We start from the raw sequence: 15,230 nt of genomic DNA on the forward strand, positions 1-15,230 counted from the left end.
ATACATCTAAATACTACTTAAATACTTAGAGGGTTTTTAATCACCTTTTTTTTAGGCAGTCAGTTCCAGTTACCTACCAACATCTGGGTGAAATTTCCTCAAATCCCCTCCTAATCTACTATTCCTTAACTTAAAATTGTGCCGTCTTGTTGATGCCTCCACAAAAGGGAAAGTTTTTTTCCTATCTATCCTATCTTTGCCCTTGTAACTTTGTACACCGCAATCAGGTGATTTCTCACCCTCATTGCTCCAAGGAAAACATCCCCAGCCTATCTAGTCTCCCTTCATAGCTCAATTGTTCCAGTCCAGGCAACATCCTGGTGAATCTCCTCTTCACTCTTTCAAGTGCAATCATATCCTTCCTATAGTGGGGTGACCAGATTGTCCAGTGTTCAAGCTGTGGCCTAACTAACATTATGTGCAGCTCCATTACAATCTTACTATTCTGGTATTCAGTACCTTGACCAGTAAAGGCAAGTATCCCATATGCCTTATTAATCACCACCTCTACCTGTTCTGCTGCCTTCAAGGATCTAAATACATGCGCACCAAGATTTCACTGTACTTCCTAGGATCCTACCAATTTAACATTAACTTCTTTAAATGGTTAGTCATCCCAAAATGCATTACCTCATGTTTTTCAGGGTTAAATTTCATTTGCCATTGTTCTGTCCTTCTGACCAGCCTATCTATATCCCTTGGTATTTTAAGGCTTTACTCCTTACGATTTGACATGCCACCAATTTTTGTGCCATCTGCAGACTTACTGATGATACCAAGAGACCTGGTATTGAACTCTGTTGATAAACTACTGGATACAGGTTTCCAGTCACAAAAAAAAACACCCTTTGACCATCATCTTCTGCTTCTTGTTGGATGTTGGATCCAACTTGGCAAATTGCTCTGGATATCACAGGCTCTTTAATTCCTTAACCAGCCTGCCACATGAGAGCTTGTCAAACGCCTTAGTGAAGTCTGTGTAGACTACATCAACTGCATTATCATCAGCTAGTCACACCTAGTTACCTCTGCAAAAAAAATCTATTTGCCATGATATCCCCTTGCCAAAGCTATGCCTTAAGTAACCATTGCTTCTTCAAGTGAAGATTAATTTTGTCCTTCAGATTTCTTTCCAATGGTTTCTCTACCATTGACGTTAGACTCACTGGAGTCTCTTGGTTTACCTATACTACTTCCTTGAATAAAGGTTCCACATGAGTTCCCTTCCAGTTCTCTTGTACCCTTGCTGTGGCTAAAGACTATTTCAAAATTAATGTCAGAGTCCTTGCCTCTCACAGGTACTGGAGAAGCATGTCATCTGGGCCTGGACTATTATCCACTTTCAATCCTACTAAAGCTACTAATCCCTTCTCCTCCCTCTGAGTTAATTTATTTTCAAGTGTATTACACTTCCAACTCCAAGGTTTTTAAATCTGTGCTGTCCTCCACAGTGAATACAGATGCAGTTCTCTCTCACAGCTTCAGCTGTGTCTTCGACTCTGTGCACAGATTGTCACCTTGGTCGATGTTGGATCCTACCTTTTCCCTGGTTATTCTCTTGTCCTTAATATACATATAAAACACTTTTGGATTTCCTTAATGTTACTCACCAGTGTTTTTTTTTTCATGGCTTCTTGTTGCTCTCTTTATTTTTTTTTTGAAGTAACCTGTAGCACTTTCTACACTTTAGAATATTTGCTGTTTTGAGACTTTATCTGCCTTCCTTGCAAGAAACCTTTAAAGTAAATGCTATCCCACCTTGCTATGCTCCCTTGTGCTTTAACTTGATTGTACTTGTTTTGCCTTCTAGATTGATTTGGTTCTTCTATACTTGTCTGTGCATCACCCCTTTTGCACCTCTAATTAGTGTGCCAACCCCCTGCCAAATTAACTTAAACGCCCACCAACTTTTAATTCTAAAGAAGGTATTTCTCATGCACCATTGGTTCATAAGGAATGTTTTGTGGGTGTTCCCGCCTCATAATTTGGCATTACCTTAACATAAGTGCAGGCTCGAGTTTGGAAAAAAAAAGCGCCTATTGTGTCATAAAATCACCTGCTAACTCATTATGCAAGGATGTGACATTTGTTTAATACAGTGAAATGTACTGAGAGCATCACATTACTTGGTGGCAGCTATGAACAATAGCCAGAGGTCCGCTGTAGCTAACCTGAAGTTAGATCATGGAGCGGCCGCCACATCACATCTCTTCAAGTAGCAGGAGCCAGCAGCATCACATGTGGTACCTTACAACAGGAATCCAGTTATTGGAGCAGAGGGGACGGGACGCGACGCGACGCGACGCGCTCACATCATGCGGTGGGCCGGCACCTTCAGCATTGATGATTCTCTTGGAAGCGGTTCTCGGCAGAGTCGGTTGGTGTCGGGATACAAACCGCCGAGTATTTGAAGCCATTTGGGGCAGAAATGGCATTACGTGTTTGAGTGAACTGTGAGTGGGGGAGAGAAGGGGTTTTGTTTTAAAAAGCGCTGTCTGGGGAGGTTGGGATGAACTCAAACCTCGCCCTCTTGGCTGCGTGGAGATACTGTGTTGAGAGCGGCTGTCCACGCAGGTACGAGAGAAACAGTTCCTTAGGAACATGTACGCGTATTAACCTTGAAGCCACAACGTTCCTACTCACGCCGTGTTAATGCAAAGTCAATGTATTGAGCATTTTCGAAATATATGACCGTGGCGATGGATCAGATTGGAAAGGATTGACTGCTTGAGCTAAAGTGCCAAGTCAGCATATTTGTCTTGGTCGAATACAATATAACTGGAGATCCCTGGGCAGGGGGCAGGCGTACAGAGACGATTCTTGGTTAGTCTGTTCTGATGTGCAAGGATGACTTTATCCTGCTCATCCTAACATGGTTTCCTGTAAGCTTTGCAGATTGATAAACCACACTGACTTCTCGGACGAGGGAATCTGCAGGGACGCAAACCCCTTGGTGGAAAAGCACCGCTTTTTTCTCTCTGTAAAGGTGTACGGTGGATTCTTCCATCAGATTCATCCCGAAATAGACCAGGAAAGGGAAGATTCACACTGTGTACATTGTGGTGTTGGTTAAGTTACTCAACTAGCGCTACTAATCAAAAGAGTAATTCAATTATAAACAGCCACTCGTATTTTAAAATCAAGGTAAGGGATCAACAAATCATCCAGCGCAACATAAGACCATGAACCTGCAAGAAAGTATTTTGACATTTTGAAGGGGATTCTGACGCAAGATGGAGTCGCGTTATTTTGACATTTAAGTGTCAAGGGCCCAGTTAAGAAACGGCACTGGAGACCAAATTAGAATTGTGTGGTTTAGTAATATAACAAAGCCACCACAGTAGGGATCCGTTTTGTAAACAAAATTACAAGTGTTGTAAATCCGAAATAACAACTCGCATATTTCAGAAATAACAATTCTGGAGGTAACTGACAGGGCTGTGTGGAGTGAGGAGAAATAGGTTAACATTTTAAGTGTGACCTTTCACCTGTGGATGGAGTAAAATTAAAACTAAGATTGCAGGTTGAAGACTGATATGTTTTATTATTTTGATTGTCTGCTCCTGAAGGTTATTGTTCAAGAGCCAGTTTGTTCAAATATTTCCTAACGTCCATGAAAATGCAGAGTTCTTATTGGAAAGAGTTTTTACCAGCAGTGTAATGTGATGAATTATGAATACTCAATCGTTTATTATTAGGAGCTCAGTTGAATAGGTGAAGGGTAAGAGGAGAGCCCTGAGATATTGGGAAAAATTGCAGGTTTTTAAATTCCATTGACTATTTCACTTTCCTCAGGTTGATACATTTTATCTCAATTTTACTTTCTTTAATTCTTCTGTTTAATTTATCACCTACAACTTTCCTTCCAAGTCCCTCTTGAATTGGAACAATATTGTTGTTCCTTCACTGCCAGTGGATCAAAATCCTGGAACTCCCTTTGTTGCAGTGTGCTTAGTCCCCAAGCAATTCAAGAAGGCATCTTTCCACTATACTCTTGAGGGCAGATAACGAAAGGCAATAAATACTGATCTAGCCAGCAATACCCACATCCCACAAATGAATAATAAAATTCTACTTAACAGGGAATCATACGCTCCCGCAACATTACTTAAATGCCCATTATTTATCTGCAAACTGAAACCAGGAAGAAAGACAACCATTCAACACTGAATAGAACAAGCTGTAATCATTAACTGTGTACTCCTAACCTCTTCTGATATCTTCACACATTTCACAGATACAATGTATTCCATAAGCAGGAATCATGATTCCTGTGGTATTTTCAAGCTAACAACCAAGGTCCATTCATTTAGCCAGGAATTGGGATGAAGCTGCAATGGACACTTGCTAAAGCATTGCATTGCGCATTTACAAATTGAACCATTGGAGGATACTATAAAAAGTATCCTCATCACGCCCACAAATCATAGATTTGATTATTTGTACTAGCAACTTCTGGACATTAAACTTATGTAGGTATATTTTAAAAAATCATAAGTCAACTAGAAAAGAGGTAAGAAGGACTTTCTTCAGCCAGACGATGGTGACTCTGTTGAACTTATTGCCACAGAGGACTGTGGAGACCAAGTCATTGAGTGCATTTAAGACATAGGTTTTTAATTAGTAAGTGGATCAAGGGTTAATCCACTTGAGAATGAGGGTTGAGAAACATATCGGTCATGATTGAATGGTAGAGCAGACTCGGTGGGCTGAATGCCCTAATTCTGCTCCGATAACTTATGGTTTTATAAAGAAACAAGCAACTTAGTCGTTTTAATCAACCTATTTAGATATGTTTTTTCATATCTCCAGAGACTTTAGGACAGACCTTCTTGCCAGGGATAACACCATTGCACCACAAAAGTCACGGCAATGTAGTTGCATAGCAACTTTTAAGCCTGTGTTTTATCCAATACTGTTTCACAGTCAATTAATCAGTTTGAAATATCATCATTGGAGATAAATGAAACCGCATAAAAAGTCCCACAAGCGCCAGTGAGATAAATGAGCAGTTAATCTGCTTTGATAGTATTGGTTAGGGATGACTATTGTGGAGAAAATTAGGATAATTTCCCCAACTGATCTTCAAATAATTCTTTAAACTCCTTAACGTTCACCTGGTACTTGGTTTATTCTTTCATTTGGAGGTATCTCAATAGTATGTGTTAACTTGCTCCTGCAATGAAGTTAACCTAGAATATATATTCATCCAGTCTGGAGTGGGACTAGAACCTATGAGCTTCTGACTCCAGGGAGAGAGTGCTGCCACTGAGAAAAGCTATCAATTGGACTGCTTGTGGATGATATAGCCTGCTTATATGTGAAGTTAGCAATTGGATTAGTGAGTTGTGAGGTGACATAATCTCACTAAGCACCGTTGAAGATGATTGGTATGAACATGCGTTATGTAAACATGTATTGATGTTTTCTGCCCTTTTTTTCATCTCTTTCTCTTCTGAAAGCATTGACTGCTGCTAGTATTTTGTTAAGCAGGCATCAATTTCCCATGGACTCATACTCATACAGTCATAGTCATAGAGATGTACAGAACGGAAACAGACTCTTCGGTCCAGCGTGTCCATGCCAACCAGATATCCCAATCCAATCTAGTCCCACCTACCAGCACCCAGCCCATATCCCTCCATCCTTCCTATTCATATGCCCATCCAAATGCCTTTTAGATATTGCAATTGTACTAGCCTCCACCACTCCCTCTGGCAGCTTATTCCATACACCTACCACTCTCTGCAGGAAAAAGTTGCCCCTTAGGTCTCTTTTATATCTTTCCCCTCTCACCCTAAACCTATGCTCTCTAGTTCTGGACTTCCCCCACCCTAGGGAAGAGACTTTGTCTATTTAATCTATCCATGCCCCGCATGATTTTATAAACCTCTATGACGCCAACCCTCAGCCTCCGACGCTTTAGGGAAAACAGCCCTAGCCTATTCAACCTCTCCCTATAGCTCAAATCCTCCAACCCTGGCAACATCCTTCAATAGACAGTTTTACATGAGTGTGATGTAATGTGATGAATCTTAGTGGGGCCAAGTGGATCATCATTTGCCAAGCCAGATCCTATCCTCCACTGTTGTTTATATGTGCATTTTATGGTTGTTGCTGAATAATCTGGAGTGGTACAATATTTTTTGAACAAACAAAAAGCATGTCTCTGCCTCCCTTACCTTCTTCTCAGAAAGATTGCTTGTCATGTGTTCATCCAAATTTGGCCACTGTTAATCTGTGTTGTATCTAACTCATATCCATCTCTGGCTTCAGTGCCATGAGAATTTAAGGGGACAGACTATCTTGACTTTCTTGAAAATTGAAACCAGCCAATTTTCATAATGGATTAATTTCAGAGCAAATAAAACAGGTGGCTTCACTTGTTTACAGGTGTGAACATTTGGAACTTCCTTCCTAGTAAGTCAACTTGGAGGGTTGTGATGCAGTGGTAGTATCTCTGAGCCTGGAGGCCTGGTTCAAGTCTTGCCTGCTCTAGAAATGTGAAATAACACCTCTGATCAGATTGATTAGAAAATACTTAGGAGGCTGACCTGTGCATGTTTGCCTCGACAGGAAATAAGCCACCCACCATGGCTCTCCTCCCACGTTACTCCATTTTACCTTCAAAGTTTGTGAGAAGATTTGTAGCTCGGGTGCTCGTTGCTGTGGTTCTGTTCGCCGAGCTGGAAGTTTTTGTCGCAAACGTTTCGTACCCTGTCTAGGTGATATCCTCAGTGCTTGGGAGCCTCCTGTGAAGCGCTTCTGTGGTGTTTCCTCCGGCATTTATAGTGGCCTGTCCCTGCCGCTTCCGGTTGTCAGTTTCAGCTGTCCGCTGTAGTGGCCGGTATATTGGGTCCAGGTCGATGTGTTTGTTGATGGAGTTTGTGGATGAGTGCCATGCTTCTAGGAATTCCCTGGCTGTTCTTTGTTTCGCTTGTCCTATAATGGTAGTGTTGTCCCAGTCAAATTCATGTTGCTTGTCGTCTACGTGTGTGGCTTCTAGGGATAGCTGGTCGTGTCGTTTCGTGGCTAGTTGACATCAACTAGCCACGAAACGACACGACCAGCTATCCCTAGTAGCCACACATAGACGACAAGCAACATGAATTTGACTGGGACAACACTACCATTATAGGGCAAGCGAAACAAAGAACAGCCAGGGAATTCCTAGAAGCATGGCACTCATCCACAAACTCCATCAACAAACACATCGACCTGGACCCAATATACCGGCCACTACAGCGGACAGCTGAAACTGACAACCGGAAGCGGCAGGGACAGGCCACTATAAATGCCGGAGGAAACACCACAGAAGCGCTTCACAGGAGGCTCCCAAGCACTGAGGATGTCACCTAGACAGGGGACGAAATGTTTCCATTTTACCTGCTCATAAACTGACAGTCTCTATATTTGTTGTTTGTTATTTTTAACATTTGTGATCTTAACCATGGCAGTTGCCATCAGCACATGAAGCAATAATACTGCTAAGCATGAAATGCTTAGTATTACATGATGTGGAGGAAGGAGAGAGGTTATTTAGGTTCTGAATTGTATGTTTCTTTTACTATGCATAGTTTTTTGCTGATCATATAGGGAAGGATACAAGATGAGGGGAATGGAAAATTTTGCAATTCAGGCATTCTTGTACACTTGGTGATTCCTAATCAAGTAAATTTTATAGTTTACCCAACTAAAGAGTCCTTTTTTTATTCCAACGATAACTGCCAATTGCATATTTGTGAAAAATTACCAAACCATACTAAATTTAGGGCAGTTTGTAGTACAGTTGTAGACACATGCCCTTGAAAACCTAACTTGAAAATGCGCAAATTAACTTGTGCAATGCAGTGTATCTTAATTTTTTACTTCTTAAATAGATTTGTAGGACAAAAGAGTGATATGTTTGCATGATATGCCTTCATCATATGAAGAAGCAGCGCTGTGGCATGTTTTGGAAGTGCCTTTGGATAGAGAAGCAGCACTGCCATTTATAACATCTAACTGATGAAAGGAGCAGGGATATCAGAAGACCATCACCTCCACGTCTCTCCGCAAAATTCCATAACACCTGAACTTTGAAATTTATTGTTGCTCTTTTATTCTCAATTGATCAAAATCCTGGAGCTCCTCTACTCGTAGTGCAGTGGTACAAAAGGATGGTTCATGATCTCAATGGCAATTAACCTAGCCAGTGATGCCCACATTCTAACAACAACAAAAATAAAAGCCTGGAATGCAGTTAGTGAAAGAAACCTATGTTCTTAGTTATAGACCATTACATGGGATAAAGTGCCATTCACTATGTCTTTCAACATTTCGAACTGCATGGTAATCCTCAGCAAAGTGATTGTTCAGTCGTTTATATATAGTAATACAAACATTGTCGGTGTTGATCTTATTAATTTGTGCTTTGCATCTTTGGGCTGATGACTTTCATGTGTCATTGATTCTAGTGTTTCCAAAATTGCCATTGAAAGAAGATAAAGAAAAGTATATACGCAGTTATAACCGGCACAGATCAATGTTGCTTTGGAACTTGTGTGGGGCTTGCCGCTGTGAAAATGACCCACTTACCATTTTGCCTCAGTGCTATATTGCTATGCACCATAACAGGTACGTTATTGAAGTAATGGATTGGTTTAAAATATGAAAAATGCTGGAAACGTTCAACTTGTCAGGCAGTATCTGTCGAGAGGGAAAGGAGAGTTTAGGTTTCAAGTTGATGACCTTTTGTCTGAGCTTTTGTTTTGATTTGAAATTTAAAATTTACAACATTTGTAGTACTTTGCTTTTTGCAATGGATTGGTTTATTTTCTTGTTATTTTTCCCAGGAAGTTATTTCTTAATTATTATTTTACTGATTCTGTTATATTTTTGAAGATAGGTTGAAGATTGATGCGGATTGTTTACATCAAACCAGTAATTCAGTGCTCGGTTTGTTTCTAAGCTCAGCTATTGTTCTTTGCAAATAAGGGCTGTTTGTTAATACATCCAAATACAGAAACAGCTGTGCTGTCTCATCTCTGATTGCTGGCTTGTTTAATTAACTTCATCAGTTTTTCAGTCATTTTTCTTCTCCTTCCCAATGATAACATTTACAGCATAAAAAAGATCATTAAGCCACCGGTTCTTTGTCAATTTTATTAAATCTGTGACCTTTCATTAATTACTCATCCACCTCAATTCCCAAAAGCACCTCCTCCACTTTGGGCCACTGATTTGTGGGCACTGTATAACCTGTTGTGCTTTGGCCATTGGTCACCCTTTGATACCTGTTTCGAATGTCCATCTTTTATGTGTGGATCTTGGCAGTGTCAGGCTTGATTGCAGAGCCTATTATAGCTAAGCATGATGAGAAAATATCTAAACTAGTCCTTATCCAGCTTCCACATGCTATCACTCTCTACAAGGGACATAGGTAAACAACGCTGTTTTTCCACCTTCCTAACGCAAGGGTGCTGAGGTGAAATGCAGCATCACTAATGTTGCCATGGCAATGAGATCAATTAACTTAGAAAAGGAAGGGTAATTTAATCTGGAACCTTCCTGGTTTATGAGGCACAGATAATTACTACATAAGCATCCTGATTTACTAACACCTTCCACCCTGACCTCAAATCCATCTGGGCCATCTCGGACACCTCCCTTCCCTTCTTCTACCAATGATATTCCCCCCCCCCCCATCACTGTCTCTGACGACCGACTAACCACAGATATGTACTACAAGCCCACTGACTCCCATAGCTACCTAGACTACACCTCCTCCCACCCTACCTCCTGTAAAAATGCAATCCCTTATTCCCAATTCCTCTGCCTATGCCACGTCTGTTCCCAGGATGACCAATTCCACATCAAAGTCCTAGGTGGCCGCCTCCTTCCTCGATCGCAACTTTCCTTCCCACATGGTTGACGATGCCCTCCAGCGCATCTCCTCCACTTCACGCACCACTGCCCTTGAACCCCACCCCTCTCAAAACAACAAGAACAGAACTTCCTGGACCTCACCTTCCACCCCCCCCAACCTCCGCATACAATGTATCATCCTCTGCCACTTCTGTCACCTCCAAATGGACCCCACCACCCAAGATATATTTCCCTCCCCACTCCTATCAGCATTCCGAAAAGACCATTCCCTTTGTGACTCCCTCGTCAGGTCCACACCCCTCACCAGCCCACACCCCACTCCTGGCCTCTTTCCCCTCCTCCACAGGAAGTGCAAAACCTGTGCAACATACCACTCCCCTCACATCCATCCAAGGTCCTAAGGGATCCTTCCACATCAATCAGAAATTTACCTGTACCTCTACCAATGTCATCTAGTGCATCCATTGCACCCAGTGTGGTCTCCTCTACATCGGGGAAACAGGACACCTTCTTGCAGATCGTTTCAGAGGACATCTCTGGGACACCCGCACCCACCAACCCCACTGCCCCGTTGCTGAACACTTCAACTCCCCCTCCCACTCGGTCAAGGACATGCAAGTCCTGGGTCTCCTCCACCGCCAAACTCTTACCACCTGACGGCTGGAGGAAGAACGCTTCATATTCCGCCTTGGGACCCTGCAACCACACGGGATAAATGTGGATTTCAATATCTTCCTCACTTCCCTACACCCCCACATTATCGCAATCCCAAGCCTCCAACTCGGCACTGCCCTCTGGACCTGTCCATCACTTCCCCCCTCTGACCTATCATCTTCTCCCTCACCTTCAACCACCCATCACTTTCCCAGCTCCCCCCCCAATCCTACCCCCTCTCCCATTTATCTCTCAGCTTCGATCCACAAGCCTCCTTCCTAATGAAGGGCTTATGCCCAAAACATCGATTCTCCAGCTCCTCGGATGCTGCCTGACCTGTTGTGCTTTTCGAGCACCACACTCTCAACACTTTCTCCTTTTTAAAAAAAACTGTAAAACACTATTAGTGCAAGACCATTGGTCTGTTTACAGATGATAAACTGCACTGAGTTGAATTGGTGTGGTGTGATAACTCTGATATGAGACAAAAAGGTATGGTTTGTTTGTCAAGTGTATATCACCCTATATTGTGGTCCAGTTTGAAGTCCCATCGAATGACATGTATGAAGTGCATTTAGAATTGGCAAATAGAGATGTGATTACTACTATTAAATATGCACATATTTAAATCATCACATGCTATTTAAGCATATTTACAATGGCATCACTAAAGCTGCTTGAAAATGACAGGAAAAGTTTTAAAAGGTTTTTTTTTTGTGTTTTGGCAAAATAGACACCTTTTCCTTATTCCACAGTTTTAATTTTCTGTGAAATATAATGACTTAACTTTGCACTAGCTTTAGATGAACCCGTTACCTCAAGGCCTGCTACTCTGCGATCTGACTCTGCTACTCTGCGATCTGACTCTGCTACTCTGCGATCTGACTCTCTGCTACTCTGCGATCTGACTCTCTGCTACTCTGCGATCTGACTCTCTGCTACTCTGCGATCTGACTCTCTGCTACTCTGCGATCTGACTCTCTGCTACTCTGCGATCTGACTCTCTGCTACTCTGCGATCTGACTCTCTGCTACTGTGCGATCTGACTCTCTGCTACTGTGCGATCTGACTCAGCTTGAAAGCAAACACACTTTTTATTTTGACACCATTGAAATTATGTTTGGAAAATAGTGATGTTCAGTCTCGTTGATAGGTGTCTGATATGATAGGTTTATTCTCTTTCCAGTTCATGAAAACAATCCACATTATGAGAGTAGCTAGTCCGCCTTCACTTACATATAATTATTTGACTATCACAGATCTATCTAAAGAGAGCAGATTATCAGATGCAACACTGGTTCAAATTGATGTTCTGGTTAGATTCATTAAAGGAGGTTGCTTGGCCCATTCTGTCTAAGATAGCAGTGTGAGCCTGTGGAACCTTCTGATAAGCTCTATAATTTTAGACCCTACAATCCCTGTTTACACATTGTGTTCTCAACCCTTCAGCATGCCACAGACAAATTCACATAATTTAGGGTTGTTCACTTCCTTGGACCACTTGTCAAGTTATTTTTAACCTTCTTTGATGGGATTGATGATCATGCTTTCACTGTTTTTAGATGATGTGGAGTGGTGAGCTTGCCATCTTTGTGATAGCTCTTATGCGTACCGCTTACATGGTATTGGATTGAACTAAACTGAATCACAATGATAGAGGAAGATATAAAACTGATAACCAATTCTGGCACTCTTTATCAGCTTGCATGATATATGAACTCTGACAGCCCAGATAAAATGCCAGTTTTTTTTTGTTTTCAACATGCATAATTGAGAGACTGCTTTGTGACCAGAATGTCTGATATTCTAAGTACGCAGTCAAATACAGTCAGTACAAATATCAAGCTGCCAGATTGTGTGAAGTTTTTAAATATAACACTGTTCCTTTGCATTATTTTGAAGAGTTAAGAATAGAAAGGAAACACAACCAGTAGATTATTGCATACATGTTTCTTTCATTCATGTTTGGGATGTGGCTTTGCTGGCAAAGTTGGCAAATACAACTCCTGCTTAATTGACCTTGACATGAGGGTGGCTCACTGAGTGCTAAGGTCAGAGGACAGGAAAGAGTCAACAGTATTAGTGTGGAACTGGAGTCATTTATAAGCCAGATATGTGAGGATAAAGAACATTAGTGACGCAGTTGGAGAATGTTGACTACTTTGTAGTTGCTGTTATCAATGTCAGATTCTTACCTCCAGACATTTAAAATCATAGAATGCCTATAGTGTAGAAGCAGGCCATTTGGCCCATGCATCCCACATGGACCCTCCAAAGAGCATCCTGCCCACACCCACTCCCCTACCCTACCCTTGTAACCCTGCACTTACCATGGTTAATCCATCTAGCCTGCACTCCGTAGACACTATCAGCAATTTAGTGTGGCCAGTTCAGCTAATCTGTACATCTTTGGACTGTGGAAGGAAACCAGTGCACCCAGAGAAAACCCACACAGACATGGGGAGAATGTGCAACTTCACACAGGCCACCTAAAGGTAGAATTGAACCTGGGCCCCTAGCGCTGTGAGGCAGCAGTGCTAACTACTGAGCCACTGTACCTGCATGTGCCATGCTTTTTAAAACTAACTACCCTGATAGGATTTGAACTCCCGTTCTCTGGATTATTAATTGATCCTTCTTGATTACTAATACAGCAACAAACACTGTCCACCATATCCATAATTATACCTATCTATATTTATTTTAATAAACTTGATATTTGTTAACATTCATAATCATAGAAATGGCTAAATGTTTAGTCTATTGATTTCTTTTGAAGAGGATCATGGCCCATGAAGATGTTATGCATACTGTTAATCAAATAAAGACTGGCAGTTCTCAATTTATTTAGCAAACAAAAGCATATGAACACATGTTTATTGAAGGAATACTGAAACCAACTAATTAAATCCTGCCTTGTATCCACTCATAGTAGGAAGGGATTGTTCGTTTTCAAAGATTATTGCATAGCAACATCATTACTCCTGCTTAACATCTTACGAGTGGGAATTTTAATTTCCAGGTATTGTAAAGTCAGATGGATGGGTGGAAAGGAGCTAGTGGTGGGGAGGTGTTAATGCGAGGGAGCCAGGAGCTAATTATATTTGACGAGTAGGCCTTGGCCAATTTAAAAACCTTAAAAGGAGTATTGCAGTATTTATAACTGTTTAAAATAAGTTGCCCTAACTGTTATAAAATATTAAAAATCATTTAAAGTTTCTTCACTGGTCATTGAGCTGAAGATTGATCTCTATGTATCTTCAAGTCATCAATTTTGAAGAAGGTGTGGTCTCGTTGGCAGTGTGTCAGCTGGAAGCCCATATTGATTGTCCCAACAAAGGGTGGTTTTCACTACTGTTGACTGCCAAGATGCAGACAATTTTTTTGGGGGCAGTCAGTGGTAAATTTCAGTTTTGCTGCTCAGAAGAATATCCACACAATATGTACAAGAAATATTGCTTTACCAATGCCATTAGCTTTTGTGTTGCTTCTTTTCACTATTTGTGAGATTCTCATCAGCAGTGACTGCTCCAGTGCAGAAAAAAAATCTGTGTTCAACCATCTGGAGATGTTATTAGACATACCATGAAAAACATAATCGAGTTTCCTATACAATCTGCTGCTACTAATGCCAAATTGCTTTACCCAAATTGCCAGATGATTTGAATTAGATTTAAAAGTGTCATTTAATTGTCATTGCTTAATTTTTAGGTGATTTTTTTCGGGAGGTTGGAATCATATTGTGTAAGTGTAGGTGTTACACGCAAAGCAATTTGCATTATTTGTTGCCTTTAACACAGGAAAAAAAGTCTAGTGTAAGAACAAAAATACAAAACTGAGCAAAAGGAGAGCACAAGCAGTGTGACCAAAAGGTTGGTCAAAGCATTGGGTTTCAAAAGGTAGTGGCAAGGCATCTTAGAGGAGGAGTGGATGCTGGAGAGGTGCAGCAAGTGGGACATGATTGCAAGAAAGGATAGAGATAGCTAAAGTTTATTTAGTGTGGATATTGAAGTTGTGAAGGGCACACAAAGTTTTTGGCGATAGGTGAGTAGAGTGAGTTGCAATTTTAACTGGTCAGTTTCCCTGATCCAGTGCCTACTTATGTGGTTAATTGTAGAACAGATTTATTTTTTCCCCACACTCTTTGCCCAACATTGCCTGATAAGCTACATTACATGAATTGACCCACAATGGTGTTCTTTCCTTCCCTCCACATTGTGTTCCAACATTAATCTAAATGACCTCAGCAACTGCCCATCTAAAATAATTAGATACTTCCTAGTCTCATTTCCTGGGGTCAGGGATATTAACGTGTGCAGGCAGGAATGCTGCATCATTGCATTTTCAAATACAGAATGCAACCCAAGGAAATTCAACATCCCAAACTCTCGGTTTCTTAAAAAATATTGACTATGATGTCTTATTTAGAAACTCTTGAGATTAAAGCAAAAAAGAGCCAGCATTTTTATAGCAACTTTTAAGACCTTAGGATGCCCAAAAACATTTCTTAGTCAATGAAGTGCTTGTATGAAGTATAGTTTAATATAGAAATACAGGAGGTCTAGGAAGTACAGTAGTCAATTGTGTGCAGCAAGTCACCAGAAACAACCTTGAGATAATAGTGAAATAATCTATTAGAGTAGTATGTTTGAAAGATCAACATTGACTCAGACATCTGGGGGAAATCTCTGTGCTGTTTGACATAGTTA

General features: G+C 41.1%; 1 protein-coding gene across 4 annotated transcripts in view; it reads left to right on the plus strand.

Moving 5' to 3' along the window:
* The first annotated feature begins 2,292 nt into the window (after positions 1-2,292).
* The window catches only part of LOC122564389 (dyslexia-associated protein KIAA0319-like), a 111,921-nt gene continuing 98,983 nt past the window's right edge, over positions 2,293-15,230 (plus strand). The window contains exons 1-2 of one of the 4 annotated variants that reach the window (XM_043719176.2): positions 2,293-2,453; positions 8,457-8,616. In XM_043719176.2, the coding sequence (XP_043575111.2) occupies positions 8,565-8,616 (52 nt within the window). In that variant the 5' untranslated portion in view covers positions 2,293-2,453; positions 8,457-8,564. Of the gene's footprint in view, positions 2,575-2,619; positions 3,145-8,456; positions 8,617-15,230 lie in introns of those variants that run through there. The other 3 variants (XM_087978601.1, XM_043719175.2, XM_043719177.2) reach the window with 3 other exon arrangements.

Source organism: Chiloscyllium plagiosum, unplaced genomic scaffold, assembly GCF_037043375.1.
Source record: "Chiloscyllium plagiosum isolate Xiang-an unplaced genomic scaffold, Cpla_swu_hap1 HiC_scaffold_34, whole genome shotgun sequence".
Lineage (NCBI taxonomy): Eukaryota > Metazoa > Chordata > Chondrichthyes > Orectolobiformes > Hemiscylliidae > Chiloscyllium > Chiloscyllium plagiosum.